The sequence below is a fragment of the Calidris pugnax genome, unplaced genomic scaffold (genome assembly GCF_001431845.1).
Source record: "Calidris pugnax isolate Ruff unplaced genomic scaffold, ASM143184v1 scaffold13, whole genome shotgun sequence".
NCBI classification, from domain to species: domain Eukaryota; kingdom Metazoa; phylum Chordata; class Aves; order Charadriiformes; family Scolopacidae; genus Calidris; species Calidris pugnax.
The window spans coordinates 23,246,800-23,263,879 of NW_015090810.1; the positions used below are offsets into that span (position 1 = coordinate 23,246,800).

Consider the following 17,080-nt stretch of genomic DNA (forward strand, 5'->3'; position numbering starts at 1 on the left):
ACCATTAGATGCAGTACCTAAAATAGATTGTTAATGGACAGGAGAAACCCAATGACTCTATTCTACACAGTGAGACATTGCTAAACGTGGAGCTTCCACTCCAGCCCGGCCTCCCTCCCCTATGCAAGTACAGAGACTACATTCAGGCACATCTTTTCCCCTCTGGATAATGGGAGGCAGACCAGAAACAGCAGAAAAAGACCCAACAGAGAGGGACCCAAGAGCTGTGCAGCCAGCCTGGAGCAGGAACCTGACTGTGGGGTATGGCTGGGAAAGCACAAGCCAAATGCACTGCTCACTAGGCTGGGAGACAAACGGAGACATAGTCCAAGGGCCACGCATCGCAGTTCAATTGTAACTCCTACAGAACCTGGAACACAGCAGAAGCAGGGCAGGGCACCAGAGCAGAGGGTCCCTCATCACACATCCCAGCTGGCCTGGCCTGCAAACCTGCTAGCTTTTGTCTGCCGACAGCAGACTGGGGAGAGCAGTCAGGTCCCGGGCTCGAAAAGCCTTGTATTTCTGAGGAGAATGAGAGCTTGAAATGTCTGTGTGTGTAGGAAAGCCAAAAAAAAAGGAATAGGGTATGGGGTAAACAAAAACAATGCAACTTCAGTAGGTTAATATTACAAATCTCTCATTACACCAAGGTGTACTGGGCAGAGAAGCTGGGGTCAAATGACTTTATATTTTCACGGTACTGACCCCAGAAAGAGCTAGTTCCCAACATACAATTGTTTTTAACAGATTCCTGCCTCAACAGCTACGGAGCTACCACATCTGCAGCCTGAGCACAGTTTTGGACATTTTATTGCCAGATGGATAATGTAAAATGGAAAGAGTTCAGAGAACAGTGACAGAGTCATTAGATGGAGGGATTGATTTTCAGTCAACAGTTAGGATAAGCAATGCCTGTGGGAAAGGAAGACTTGGTAGTGATTTACAAATACTTGGGAAACACAAGCACTGAGGAATGAAAGGAACTATTTAGGATAATACAAAATTGCCCAAGGAAAAAGATGAAATTAAGAAACAAAACATTTAAACAATTATCAGCTAAGATTTCCTAATCGTTGTTTGTGTAGTTGACTCCCAGGGGAGACAGCAGAAGCTTCATTCCGTAATCTGTTACTTGTTAAAACACTACTACATGTGTGGTGGGGAAGCAAATGCCACTTTGGAGCAGACGCCGTGCACTAACAGCTTGTTAATCAATACCCACTACATTCGTTAACAGCTGCATTTTAAAAGGCAGGGTTCTGAACCCACCTGGAGCGTAATCAGTGCAGGATCACACGCAGCAGCGGATGAAGAGATAGCTGAACATCACTTCTCCAGCCCCACTCTGAGGGACAATAATCTAAAGCTGGCAGTGAGACCACGCAACAGCAGTGAGCACCACGGAGGAGCGGTACTTCCACAGGGACTATACAGTGAGTGCCTCCTCTGGCCTCTTTGGGGATGTTCTCTACTTTAGGGAGATACAGGCATGCAGGAGATGGCTTTTTTCTTCCTAGCCATTACCACAAATCACACCCTGACTGTCCTCCATTTGCCTATGGCATAGGCACCTTGCAGAGGGAATGAGGCAGGAGATAGACTTGATCCACAAAGGATCCCAGGAGACTGCAGATCCACCCCATTCCTGCAGAGCAGTCGAACTGCTGGTATCAATACAACCACAGACATACCTCCTGATATGAACTATTCATTTATCTGACTTCAGTATTTGCATGCTGCCTACAACAGTAGTGTACAACATGGGCAACACTCTAAAGCCCAAAGCTAACAGAAAAAGTGAGCTCCTACTCCAGGGGAAAATCAAAACCAGATGGCTAAATAGATGCACCCAAAAGAGACTGACGGAGGAGAAGGACAAGTCACCAACTGAGAGTTATTCTTCAACACGCAAGAAGATGATATTGCAACTGCCTACCTTCAGGTCACACCTTGGCCTCTCTCATAGTCATTTGCAGGCAGAGGGAGCTGACACCTACTGCAGACAGTGGAAGTTAACCGTTCAGGAGCTGAACCTTTCAGGCACTTCACCTAAATACAGCTCCCGGGCTGGATGTCCCTCAGTTCAAATGCAGCACTCTAAAATACATCCCTATCTTGTTCTAGCAGGCTGGATTCTCCCCTTACACACCCTGCAGCAGGAACTATTTGTCATTCACATCAGTGTGAACGATTGCAGAATTAACTGCACTGAACTTACATTACATAAAAATATACAATATTCATTACCAAGCATGTAAACAGAAACTACTGAAGAATGGTAGCTGTGGTATCTACTGAGCATTGCTTTCTTTAAGCTGTTCTACTGAAAGAAACTGAAGGGCTGTATTTGAGAAGTGACACAAGTTAAAGTTGTGTCACCCACTCCCTTGTAGAGTCCTGTTTATCAGAAACTTGAGAAGAGGCCAACAGCAGAGAAAAAGGCATTTAAAACCCCTCCAAAAACAGGCCTTATCAAAAACAATACACCATTCTACTGCCATCATCCCAAACCTCTGCAAAAATGCAGGCTGAAGCCTTTTGGACTATTACAGCAGAACACTGTTGTATTTTTGAAAAATTATGTAAGAGTGTGTCAGTGCCAAAGAGAAACAAAATGTGGGTTGGAAGAGCACATGAAGTACGCGTGTGTAAGGAAAAAACCACAAAACAAAACAAAAGGAAAACACATTGCTAAAACGTCCACCTTTGATTGTTTATCTAAAAGAGGAACGCATTCAAAAATAAAAAAAACCAAGTTTTCAGGGAAACTAACCATATAATTTGTTCCAGGGGAAGAATCTAAAGTCTAGGGACATGGTTCAGAAGGTAATCTTCCTTTGAGTACATTTCAGCATTTGCTGAAGTGTTTTAAGCACACGTTTAGTTTTTAAAAAACCCACCTACATTGATGTTCTGAACGTCCTTTAAAAAAACCAAAACCACAACAGGCTAAGTGCAGTAATCTCTCTTTCTTCACTTTAAAGGTCACAGTTGTCCTCCTAGGCATTCAGATGCCTTAGGAAAAGGAATGAGCTTGCAAGACAAATGAAAGCAATTAAAAGGGCAATCTAAAGTAAAATATTTCCAAATATATTTTGGTGCTGAATTTTTAAAACTAGGAGGTGGAAAAGAAAAATTGAATTAGCTATAACCAGTGTATTTTTTAACAAAGGTCCCCAAGATTCTGACACACAGTCACAAATTCTACTGAAAGATAGAGACTGAACGGTGGAACCCCAACTATTTCAGAGACAGGAATAGCTCCATGGACTCTGCCTACTTACTTGCTTGAAGAAACTGTGACTAGGCAGTACTGCAAAAGCTATTTTTAAAAACATTCATACTGTGAACATTTCTACAAAATTCTTATACAGCTTTCAGTGATTAGGAAAAAGACCCAAGTCTATCATCATTTAACAAAACATTTCCACGTGAGTTGAAATCATTCCTGAGAAATTACTGCAAAAGCTTCCATGCACAAAAAAAAAAAATAAATAGGAAAAAAGATTGCATCTTTTGTTTCTTAAAATAATCACTCTAAATTTAATATGTCTCTCCATCATACTGTGGAAACAAGATCCACTTAAAAGAACATTTTATTAACACCTATTTGCCTTGATGTCAACTGTTTCTACAGTTCCAATCACTGAGTTATTTACAAGTGATTTTATATATAAACAAAAATCTTGCTATTTCAGACTGTGTTTGTTATCTCAACCAAAGCCAGTGTTAGCTCTTTACAGTGTGTACCAACATTTAAGGAAACAAGTGCATCCTTGTGATGGATACTTACCTGGGACAAGGTCTATGCAAAAGAAGAGAGTGGGCCGATCTCCTCCACTGCTGGAGGACACAGCTTGCAGAAATTCATCAGCCCGGCCCAACTGACCCTACATGAAATGGCCTGTGTGGCAATGGAGACAGCCTGCTTGAGCTAGGACTGCAGAGTCCACCAGGAAGGAGAAGAAAGAAGATTAGAGCAGCATCACCTCAAGCACAAGAAGAATGCTGCAGGACTGCTGGAACAGAGATTGGGCCTGAATAGTTAGATAATGAAATAGAACAGATGGCGCTTCTTTACACAGCTACTCTAGTACAGGGAACGAACAAGAACTAGGAGAGAAAACAGAGGGCAACCCAGCCCCATGGCTGGATTGTGCCACAGAGAAGGGTCTTAAAACAGCAGCCCTTTTACAAGTTTGTACCAGAAGTGGGATGGGCCCCACCTAGAAAGCATGGTACAGCAGAGAAATACAGACTCATTCGTCACCTTGCAACCTGGGCCCTAAAGAAGGAAACAAAGCTTGTGACATCCCTGCTCCAGTTTCTGAATAGAAGCAAAATATTTCAAGGAAGTTCAGTGACAGGAAAGACTTGCTCATTGCAAACACTGAAACAGAAGCAGCTGAGGCTAAAGTCATGGTACCTAATGATCACAGACATGTGAAAACTCTAGGGTTTGTGCGTCAGAGAAATCACAGCCATCTAAGATAACTCATCAGAAGTTGCTAAGGCATCAGCTATGGTGAAGCTTTAAGGAAGGATCATGAGGAATCAGGAGGAAAAAAAGTCTGTGTTTTTTTAGCAGTGAAATGCCTGTGAAAGGCTGAGCTTTGGGTAGTGGTATATCACAGCCTGGCAAGGCAGAGGGATGCGGGGCCCCACAAGAAGTAGGACAGTCAGAGGTTTCAAACTTCTTGGTTAGAAGAGATTCCCAGATTAAGATTCCCCACCAAAAAAGGGTGAAAATTTCAGGCATTCCCATTATTCCGGGAACCAAAGACAGGCCTGGATGCCATAAAATATCCTGCACACTGCTTACATTGTCATTTACATTTTACAAGCTGCTCTGAAGGACAACACAGTGCCCAACTTCAGGATCCAAAGAGAAGGAGGGAGTAAATTCCACAGGTCCAGAGTTTGCTCCTTATCAGGCTCAATTACCGGCAACAAGAACAGTGACGGCATCATTGAAATGCTGGGTAGCAGACTGAGATTAATAAAGTAGAAATATCCTGATGTGTGGAAGAACTTTTTGCACAGTAGGAACAAATCCAGCACATGAAATCATCCTTGCACAGGCAAAAAGCAAGAATAGGAAAGAATGTGCTCTCATCATCTGCATTTGTAAATTTGCTTTAGTGATTCATGAGTGGAGCGAAGTACTATCATTACTAGCTTTAAAGAGCTCCCAAGGAACTTTGACAGACAGACCACTACACAACTCATGATATGAATGATCCCCTCCTTTCTCCTCATCACATTATGGCCAGAAAAGAGAAAATGTTCAGAAGAGAAAGCAAGATTTGTTTCATAAAGTTGCTTTTAAAAAAATTGAAAATAAATAGAAATTAATTTAGAATTAGAAATTAATTTAGTTTTATAGATAATGAAATAAAACATAAAGACCTTCTGGAGAATTCTTTGCTGGAGGACCTTAAGAACAGGTAAGATCACTGCTGAGCAAGCTTACCTCTTAGATTTATTTCTTGACCACATAACATCAGAAAATTCTGGTAATTCTGATATGTGGCTTGAAGACAGAAGATGGCAACGGTGTTTGTAAGGGTTCCTGGTCCTTGACAAAGGGGAAACTTGGATCCTGGGAGATACAGAAATGTGGGACTCTGCATTCTTTGCTGCCTTGCCTTCTCCACCGACCAGCTGTGGTTATCCCACAGCCCCTACTGTGTCAATTCTCGATCAGTTCAAACCAGCCAGCACTGGCTAGATGAATGTGTCATTCTTGACCAAGCTATTGTTGATCCCTTCCATCTCTGACTTTACAATAACTTTAGAGACAGATTTTCGAGCTGCAAAAGCTGGCTGTAGATCGAGCATTTCTGGGGTGTTCAGGAACATGTTGTTTATATAGCTAAGGACAACGATGAGGACATTTAAAAAATTTAGATTCTGATTTAATCTTCCTATCTGGAATGGAAAGATATGGGGGATTTAGTCCAGACATGACCATGATTTGTTAATATTACAACTATAGTTGTACATACCATACAAAAAGTATGTTTCCTCTGGTTCACTGTTAAACTGCTAGGAAGTTAAATGTCATAGTTCTTGCTGTAAGTGAACACAGAATACTTCACAAAAGTTTTCCTTAGTTTGTGTACACAGAGCCAATCCTTGTAACCTCACTTCCCCAAACTGCTAAAACCTCTGTCCTTAGAAAAATGCGTATTTTTTCCAAAGATAGTGTTTTGAAATGGCTCATCAAGTTCACTCACTGTTCAAAATAAATCATTCTATTTATCATCAGGTCATCTTCTCAAAACATCAGGAAAAAGCTTCTGATGTACGTAACCTTTGTTTTCATTCTACTAGTGGAATTAAAGCAATGTCAAGCTTTTTATAGACATAATATTTGTTTTGTCCCTCTTCTGCATGTTTTAACCAGCTGCTAAGATAATCATCAGAAATCGACAGGGAAATGGATCACTGTAACAGTGCTGCTGAAATCTGAAATCCACTACTACCAAAAAGGCAAAAATGACAGCAGGCAAACATCAGTAACAATACATACTCTTATTTTGTTCCTTGAGGGAGAAGGACTGAAATAGCTTCCCAAATTTCAGAGATACATCTCATTTGTATATACATCTACTTGAGAATAAGCATATGTACATGTGTGCACACAAATATAAAATGCTGGAGATGTAGCAAAAATGAAACAAAAATCTTCAGAACAGGAAAAAAGGAACAGTTAATTTTTAGTGCTATCCTCTGTATTCATTAATTCATATGAATTTGATGAGCTATTAACGTGATTCCTCCTTGTTTACATACATTTTTCCTCTCAGTTGGACTACAAGCCAATTCTATCTAGCCATCCTCTGCTTTGCTACATCCAAAGTTAAGGCAACCAAACACTGCCAGATGGGTAACTTCTCTGCACCTTGGCAAGAATACTTTGCTTCAGAGAGATCCAGCAGCTCCTGAATAAGGCATTGACTGGGACAGCCAAATACATGGAAGAACATCGAGGGACCCCGCTGTCTAAACTCTGACTGAAGTGGTCCAGCGTGCACTGACAAGCTTTCTTGAAATAACCCAGACTTGAGAGGAGATCTTCATAGAGCAGGTGCTGACTGTGAAGTTTCACAAAGTCAGCAATGAACGACAAGAAGCACCAATGACCACCAGTAAGTGCACTGATTGTGGAAAGGTTGGTACAGGCACCGGAAACCTGCCACAAGTGGGCAGCAAAAAGCCCTGCTGAAGATGACAAACATGGCCTTCCTCGCAAGAAAGAGGACTAGAACTAAAGTCAAGTGCAACTAGACTGCTTGTGAATGGGGCAGCGGGAAAAAAAAATCAAATACAAAGAAAACATGGAAGAAAAATGAATATACTATTTTCCGCACATGGTCATCAGTCAAAATAAAGCACCATTAACAGCTGCAGATACTGTGCACAGAAGATATTCACAGTCCTGCACAGCACCTGAACTGATACTGCATGCGGAACCAGACCAAAATCAAACAAGCATTAACTGTTTCATTTCAGGTCAACTTTGGGAATGATCTATCACAGAAATGAAAACTTCCCTGGAAGCTTTCAAACATACTGCCTATTGCAATGACAAGGCTTTCCATGCAACCTGGATCATTTCTTGAAGCTTAAAGGCTCCTTTAAACCAACTTTAAAGTGCCAAAGCCAATCTCTGGTTAAAAGAGATATAGCAAATGTGAGCAAAATTCCTCCAACCAACTCTCCTGTAAAGCCTCCTTCCCCTAGATGCTGAGCCAGTTGTGTTAATCAGCACATTGAAAGGACTTGTGAGAGTTTTCAATTTTGTTCTGAGGGTCTGTTGTTACCAATTAAAAACAAATACAAAAGATGCTGCTTAACCTAATGGCTCCAGGTGATAACGCAGCCCCCTGAAGGAACAGTACTAATAAATCCACTGACAGGGAAGGATTTTAAGCAGAGACACAGCTTTTTCCAGGGAAAAGTAATGAAGCTTTGAACTCCCAAAATAATGCCTATTCCCATAGGAAACAGCAATGTCATGATGCTGCCTGAAAAGCTGAGCAACCCAAAGAAGGGAAAGAAACAACCCAAAGTGAAATACATTGGAGAAAGGGGGAAAGCAAACCAGGTTTTGCTCCCAATTCCTCTCATTAGTTTAAAGCTAACTTGTGCGTGTCTACTGCATCACCCTCCCAGCCGGAGCAAAGTGCAGACGTGCCCTAAGGGGTTCTGTTTCCTGACAGACCTAACTGGAGCCTGTCAGTCTATGAACTCAGCAGACAGTGCAATGAGTGTGTGCATTACAGCATGCTTAGGTGCACGTTGCTCACAGGTGGACTCTGCTCAGGTCTCCTGAAGCAAGAAAACCCTTTAACCCTCCCTGACACACACCCTTGATGGAGAGGTGCATGGGGCTGGGCGGCGTTGTTGCTTCAATGAGAAGTGATGCTGGCACCATGGCAACGGTGGCACCATGGCAACGGTGACAGTCGGTAACTTCATGATCCACACAGCTTTTGATCCAGCCACATAGAAGTTTTACAGGCTGCTGTAAAATTCTTTGAGATCCTTTATTTCATATTTACCTAAATGCCTGCACAGATCTCCAGCTTCCCTAAAGCACGTTCTTCTCAAAGGAGGTTTGGGTCACTCTCTTCTGCCCATTCCTTATGCTTTGTCTTTTTTTTTTTTTTTTTTTTGAGCATTATTAAAACAATAATGGTAAATTCCAAGGGTTCTATATATTGTGACTCAAAAGCAGCCAGTGCTTAAACGTGCCCCGGCAGTCAAATGGCTAATGATAATGATAAAACGCAGTTCAAGTGCAAATGAATCTATCTGGTTTTCACAGCAATTAACTTCTGATCCAGCTTAAAATCAGCTACACGTTGGATTTAAAACATAAAACATACTAAAAAAGAGAGGGAGGGTAGATCAAATGACAAATACAATCAACAACCTGCCCTCTAAAATGTTTTCAGAACAGAACCAGTGTAACTGTTTACCTTTAGCAAAATCATCAGATATTTTTAAGGTGGTTTGTTGTTCTTTTTTTAATTTGCCAATACTCAAACCAACTGTCTCTGTATGACAGAGGAGTATTTCTATATATCAGCTTTTCAACTGCTATCAGAAAGCAGATTTCTTAATTATCCTGACTATGCTTTTAAAGGGCAGACAATCCTCCACATTTCTATGCCTAGATAGATAGACCAATACAACCAAGACGTTGATCCTGCAAGTGCAAGACTGAGGCAATAGGTGGTTGTATCAGCTTCCTCAAAGTCAATCAGCATCCTGTCTTATCAGATTAATACATTGTCAAGGATTAATGCATAATCATTTCAGATTAATATGATATAGTAACTACTTTATAATCCTGAGCACCATGCCAATGCCAAAAGAACTGCTGAATTGTTGTCTAACTTCATTATTCTTTTATTCCTCATAAGACAAAAGGGTGACCAAGCTATTGTTCTTGCACCGCGTGCATCTCATTAGCAGTTTGGCTGCAGGAGAAAACGAGCCACTGGGGGATAGCGAAGCTGTGGTTACTAGGTCATTCTGGAACCCAGCTGTATGCCCAGCCCCGTCCTACAATGCAGAAAGGACACAAAAAAGCCCTTCTGTCTCTTGCCTCTGAATTACTCCTAGACAGCCCTCTGCCTTCACCTCTTTAAGGCACGTGGTGCCCCTCTCACAGCTCTCAGCCATACAAAGATTTAATGTATAGCTAATGGATAGTCTTTCTGATTCTTAGCAATACCTTAATTTCCTTGGTTCTGCACTGTCTCTTTCTTTTGCTAAACCTTACAAGAGCCACCCCCGAGAAAAATACAGCAATTATTTTATGTTGCAGAGACATCTTACAATAGTTAAGTACAGAAATTAACTATTAAGAAGGATATGTGGGTTACTGAGTATAATTAATAGAATTTGTGTAAGAAAATGCCCCTCTTAAGAGAAACAGCCTATCACGGTCATATTTACAATGATCAGACATGAACAAGACAAGATCTTTCTTTCCAGGAAGGCCTACATCTATCAATGTATAAACATATATTTACATACGCATTCATATATAAACACATACTGTATATAGCATAGAAATATATAAACATACATCAGTGATGAGACAGGACTGAACTATTCCAAGCACATCATAACTCATTTTGCTTTCCTACAAAAAGTGAAAGATATCCTGAGACTTTGAAAGAAAACCAAAACTCTTTGCCCCATGTAAAATACTAGATTGGGTTGAAAATTATGGTAGCTATTTCTTTTTGAACACCAGGTAGCCACTCTACCCTGCCTTCACTCAAACACAAACATCAGACTTTCCGTCATGATAAAGAGAAAGCAAAAACATGAATTGTTTGCCCTCCACTACTGGAGATAATGGCCAAAACATACATTTCCCCTTCCTATGACTAATGAGATAGCTGGTGAAGTGCTACCAGTCTTCATCCTATGAAGTGCAGAGTGGTTATAGTACAGAGCTCAATTTTAAAAGTGCCTCTGTTCATATTTAAATATTTCTCTTAAACGTGACCACTGCAAACATAATCCAGATACCGTAATTACTCCCAGTGTTCCGGTTCTGTTTTAAGGACACAAAACCCTGCACAATCCCCAAACGTTCTCCCCCAAGCATGCTTTGCTGATATGGAAACACCATCAATCACGGTTCAAACAGGTGTGCATAGATGCACCAGACTAATCGCATCTGTTCAGGTCAGTTCTGCAAATGAGAAGCACAATCCATGCAGCTGAAGTTTTGTCAAGCAAGGACAGCAAAAGTCATTTAACAAGGGATACAAGAAGGCTTCTTTAGGCCAAATAACTTTATATTCTTTCACTTTGGCAAAAAAAATGCTTTGTCCGTTCTTGCTGGTACAAGATTGACTTGATGTACATAGAATTGACCAAAAGCTGAAATATATTTGTATTTCCAGGTTATACCAAACGCCGCCTGTTTCCTGTAAATGCTTCACGCGTGATAATGCTTAACTGTACTTCTCTGTCATTTCAGCCTGTCCAGGGGTCTCTTTTCCTTATATGCTGCCCCACTACTGCAAAGGCCTTAAACTGCTCCTGCCATTTAGTCTCTACCCTGAAGCATCTGAACTCAGAAAGCTCTGACAGGGCAATACGATTCATCATCTTGTTCTTATTTTATGAATTATTAAATATTTGTGTAATGGAGTAAGCATTGAAACAGCAACAAGAGCAGTGAAGTGTTCAGCCTATTAGGATCATGGGCACCAACTGGAGCGGACCAAAGGTTTGTTTAATCAAGTATTGGTTGATGGCAGAGAATTCAGGAGAATTTATGATCCTCCCCTAATGCAGCAAGTCTGCAGTCGATGTCCACATCAGAGAAAAGGAGGGATTTGCATCTTGACCTTTAGTTGATACAAAACTTACATACCATGGCATGTAGTTTATTAATCTTTCCACTTTTCCACATGATTTACAGATCATGTCTTCTTCTGCTGGCATTACCAGTGACCCAGTCACTGAAACCTGTAAAAAATACACACCTCTCTCTCCTTTTACTCAATCAATTGTCTCCATATTATCTTCTATTTGATGCCCTGAATTTCACTGGTCAGTAATATGGTATACTGTGTCAAATAATTATTTTTTTCTATCTGATTTGAAAAGTATTGCTTTTCAGTTTTGGGGTGAAGCCAGCTGTTCTAACACTCTGCTACTGTAAAAAAATCTGCAATAACATACACATCATCTTATGTTAAGTTCAGCAAGAGGTAGCCTTTTGGTGTTCCAAGTTATTCCTCACCTCAACTAGTGCTCATGAGACCATGAAATAGAGATTACCATAAAGAGACAGCTGATAACCCAGATAAGATGACCATGCTTTTCATTGTCATACTTAAGCGGTAAATTTAACAGGCAAACTGAGAGTTTGTTACGTGTATCTGGCACAAAAGGAGTTGGCTCCTTGGGAAGGACCAAGCTCAGCATCTGCCTATGTCTATCTTCCTCCCAAGTGCTAGATGCCAGCGGGTGGGCCAGTAGCCAGACCAGGCAGGAGCTGCTACTATAACTGCCTTGCAGTATCAGGACCTCTGACTAAAGGCAGGAGAGGAGGCAATTCCAAGCTCCGCACAGGTGGACCATGACCTCCCACAGCAGTGGCTCAGCTGGCATCCAGGAGGAAAAAAAAAACTGGTTCCAGCAGGCAGAGTGTAAAGCTCCTGGCAGCTGGGGTCCATGAAGAAAAGGAAAATTGATTTGAGTTTCCTGGAGGCAGAATACATTGGCACTGTGGTGGAAGAAAATATTTTCAAGAATAGACCGCTTAGTGGCTGTGATAATTCTGGAGCATTTAAATATTTTATGTGCACCATTTCATAATTCTTACCAAAGTCCAAATTAACCAGGCTGATACTTTGAACCCCCTCAGTTTTTTCTCTCTCAAAGTGCAAGAGAACATCATTCAAGAGACCATGACTCCTGAAAGAGAACTTCAACAGTGAAAAGACTAAGGCAAAAAAAAAAAAGGGGGGGGGGGGGGGCAAAGGCAGATGTTATGGGCTCCATCAATGTGTTCCCATGTATCACAAGAACTGAATGTCTTTTCAAAAGTCAGCTGGACTTTTCAAAGCCATGTGCTTAGGTGTTGCTCTATACCAGAAAATACCTTCCCAAAACAGACCAGAAGACTGACAGCAGAAAATATTCCCTGAGCAACCTGGGAAGCCAACAGTCAACTTTTCCACACTTTTTCAGAACTTTTTCAGAACTTTTTCCAGACATCAGTTAGGTGAAAAAAAAAAAAAAGGGGGGGGGGGAGGGCAAAGGCAGATGTTATGGGCTACATCAATGTGTTCCCATGTATCACAAGAACTGAATGTCTTTTCAAAAGTCAGCTGGACTTTTCAAAGCCATGTGCTTAGGTGTTGCTCTATACCAGAAAATACCTTCCCAAAACAGACCAGAAGACTGACAGCAGAAAATATTCCCTGAGCAACCTGGGAAGCCAACAGTGAACTTTTCCACACTTTTTCAGAACTTTTTCAGAACTTTTTCCAGACATCAGTTAGGTGAACACCCACCCAGCTGTGCACTCTGAAGCCACCTCCAGAACTGGCTCAAATGACCCAGCTGGGGACTGGCCCACTGTGCCAAGATTGATTCTATCTTGAGTACCTTACTGTAGAGGAGGCTGCTGGGTAGGATGCTTCACACATTCTCAGTGACTGCTCTTTCCAATCTGAAGGTCTCAGGCTGAACACTGCAAGTTGAGACCACTGTCAGTTCAAGACCTGTGTGGTTTTTGAGTGTGTCTTCAAACCTCTTCTTGCCCCCAGTATCACTGCTGTAAGAGAACAGATCCTACACATGCTGCTTCACTTATACATGGAAAGCACAAACGCTGCTGAAAGGGTTCAAGGATATTGTCAGAACCAATGAGGACGCTTAGCTTAAGGGCAGTATTTTAGTGAAAAGCAATGCAATGCATTTTTCCACTGTTAAAATCTATAGAAACACCTAAAGTGCTTATGTTCCTTGTCAACATTATCAGATGTTAAATATTTTTCTGCCATGACTAACTCAGAACTCTGTGGAGGCTATCACTACTATCAAAAATAGCATAGGAAACTTCAGGATGCGTAATCAAGTATTTTTTAAAAATCTGTTAGCAAAAATAGCAAGTTTCCATCAATCTCTCTCCCGCATGACACTTAAAGTTTTGGTATTTCTGTGCATGCATAAAGTCCATTTCCTATTGTATTTCCCATCTCACAACTCCTTTGGGAAAACCTAATTCATAAACAAATAATTCCCAGACCAGATAACTAAATCTCCCTGCTGACCCCTTTCTGTACAACCCAACAATAATAACAGAGACACAGTCTCTGCGTTGCCATTCTCTGGTGTGTTTATGCTGTTTTAGTAATGATGTAATGGAAAAAAATCAACATGCTATTATTATTATTATTATGCTAAGGACTGCAAGGAAGAATTGGTATTCTTTAAGGTTTTGTTTTTCCATTCAACAACAAAAGTCTTTCCAGGGCTTTCTAACCATTTGCTGTTACAAAAGGTCAAAATATTCCATCAGAAACCTTAAAAAACGTGATACTTGAAAAAAAAAAAAAGCTTTTTAAAACATTAACATAGCTAATCCATTTTGAGCAATGCCTTTTATGAGCAATGTCACAAAGTTACACACTTAGTCCTGTGGGCCTCAGCGGTCCCTGCCTGTCCCGTGCATGGGAAGGCAGTGACAGAAGGGACTATAGTCTTTGGCCTCCCATTCCCTCAGAAAAGGTGGGGAAGACTCTCCAAGAAGACCCATTCCCTTCTGCCCCCTTAGGACAACCATCCATAACAACATGCATGGAGAGAAAGCTGGACTCTTCCTCTCCATGCTAGCCCTGGATATGACAAGAACCACTCACCATCATCTCCTAAGGCTGTTTGAAGACCATGTGATTTCCCCGAGGACCACATACTTCAGGGACAGGACATAAACCATTCAGTCTGCCTCCTCCAGAGCCCTATGGCTGTTTGCTGACTTTTGTTGAAAGTCAAAGGCTAATCCTTAAACAGGTGTATAGCTGGGACTGAGAAATGAATGCACTTGAGACTTTGCAAAGATTGGTTCTAAGCTGGAGAGGGAGAGGAAGAGAAAGACAGGGAGCCCTGTTTCAGACAGCAGCAGCTCACTAACAAGGGAAGTTTTGGAAGAAAGGAACCTGGAGTGTGACACCAAGTGCCCATCAGAGAGGTCAATGATCAGGGTCAAGATTTGTGAGGTGGCATGGGTGACACAAAGGTTTTTAAGAATCAGAAAAGCAGCTAGCAATCCTGAAAAGAACAGGGAATCAGCAAGGGAGGAGAACGTGGCTATATTTGCTTAATTTTGGAAGCCTAGCCTTAGCTAGCTTTGAAACCTTCTACATTTGTATGTTATATGGGTTCTCCCATGCAATTTTGGCACTTACATCAGTACATTAGGAACGGAAATGATTTCCCAAACAGTCCTCATTCTTTTGTCTTCTCTTCATCACACTTATGATTCATCTCCCAGCCTCAGCTCTACATACGTAAGTAACTCTAGGAGATCAAATGGAAACATGGGAGAGTAGGAATCAGGAATCTGTTATGCGGAGGAACCAATAAACCTGCATCCTCTGCAATTCAATGTTCTGTTAGATTTGACAAAATTGACTTTTAAATTGTCATTTTCTACTGTCAAGTATATAGAGACGGCTTGTCCTCAGGAAAAGTGAAAAAAGTACCTTCCAAAGACACACTCCAAGGTAGTGGTTCTGCAGTTAGCTTTATGCTCAAGAGAATGACAATGACGAATGTACATGATGCACTTCAAATGGATATCATGATGGATAAAAGGAAACTAACTGATTCAGAGCATCTCTTAGGGCTCAATCTATCAATCTATTAATGTCTGCTGAGACTGGATTTATTACATTGAGCACAGATGAAACTTGTGCTACGATACTACGCCCAAATTACAACACATAATTTTATGTACTTATTTGTGTGACCACGTCCTGCCCAAAAGCTGTGTAGCTGCCATTTTCAATGGATACAACACCTCTTAATCTACATATTAAAATTTTCCATTACCCAGAGATTCAAAACCTCCAAGAAGTCTCAGCTATTCTTAAGAGACAGCTTCCTTAAATTGCGTTAGTGCTCCTGGGAGCCTGTGCCACTTAGCTTAGTGGTCATGTAGCACACAAAGGAGTTGTTATGGAGACTGATGTCTTCCCAACAATTATATGGTGTAATTAGTGTTGGATGCTACAACGTGACTATCAAGCTGTCTCCATGGAAACTACCCAAAAACCTATACTTTTAAGGTTTCAGCAACTGGTCTTTTTTACAGACCCTTAAGATGCAGTTAAGAGCACACTGATTGCCTCACCTTCTTGTTAAGCTCAGCAGAGAAACACATTTTGTTTTCCAAGGTATTTGCTTGGTCCCCATGGTGACTCACAGGAATCAAATAGACTTGTCAAGAATAAATATACATATTTCATACAGTTAGGACCAACCACAAATCAATAAAGATTTTCATAATTTTTAATTACCTTTATGCATATGCGTGCATATCCAGATGTGTAAGAGTACACAACGTGCATAGATGGAAGAAGGTGACTTCTACTTTTATGAGCCCCTTCTTGGCATATTTGAAAGCTTTAGGATCAAGGAAACTCCTTCTCTTAGAGATGCACTTCAAACCACGCTGGTGCCACGGAGAGAACCCACCAGCAGAGTCTGGGCCTGGTCTAGACAATTCTCCCTCTCTCCCAGGGCTTTGGCACAGCTTTTCCAGGTTGGGCAGATCTTGCGACAGCCTTGCACGCAGTGCAGGGTCTTTGCCGAACGAAAATGTTTAATGAAAGTGTTTAGGGAACACTAGCGGGAATTTATGACATTTTTGCATAAAGCTTTATGAGGTCCAAGCCAAGAAACCAATGTGATTTCAGCCAAGAATCTCACTGTCACTTTTGCCTGAACACTGCAGCGTGCAAAGAAGAGACTACTTCAGTCTGCTTTGTAACCAAGCGAGCAAGTGCCACAAAACCAAAAACATTCTTGTTCGAGTTATGACACACATATAAATTTTTTAAACAGATTTTTTAATCCAGAACTCTCTCCCATTAGGGCAGAGATGACCAAGGAAAGCCATTTGCTTCAGAAGGTGCCAATGGCAGGACTCTCTTAAAGTGGCACCTATTTCTGCAAGTAAACAGCCCTCGGCAGGAGCAAGGAATTGATATTCTGGACCAGAATATTTTATAGCACTTGCATGCTAAGCAGCAGTGAGAGAGGAATTAAGAGTTATATAAATAAAGCACATGCATAGCAGAGGCTTTAAGACTGCAAAAATGTGGAAAAAACCCATGAATTCATTGTATTTCTTTTGGTTGCTTTGCCCCTGGCATTAAAGTAGATAAAATTCTCATGTGAAACGCTATCTGTGAAGAGAGGTGCAGTGAGCATAACCAGGCTAGGAGCCCCAGAAGACTTGCAGTTGTGGCCTCTCCATTTCATGAGAAGCAGGAAAAAGATAATTTCTGCTTTAATAAAA

At 41.2% G+C, this 17,080-nt stretch overlaps 1 protein-coding gene across 4 annotated transcripts in view; it reads right to left on the reverse strand.

Annotated features, from left to right (window-relative positions):
- TMEM241 (transmembrane protein 241) overlaps nucleotides 1-17,080 on the reverse strand; it is a 56,093-nt gene that overhangs the window by 4,365 nt on the left and 34,648 nt on the right. The window contains exon 14 of one of the 4 annotated variants that reach the window (XM_014938421.1): nucleotides 5,728-5,931. The exons of the other annotated variants lie outside the window; for them this stretch is intronic. Coding sequence (XP_014793907.1) covers nucleotides 5,728-5,931 — 204 coding nt within the window. Of the gene's footprint in view, nucleotides 1-5,727; nucleotides 5,932-17,080 lie in introns of those variants that run through there. 4 annotated transcript variants of the gene reach the window in all.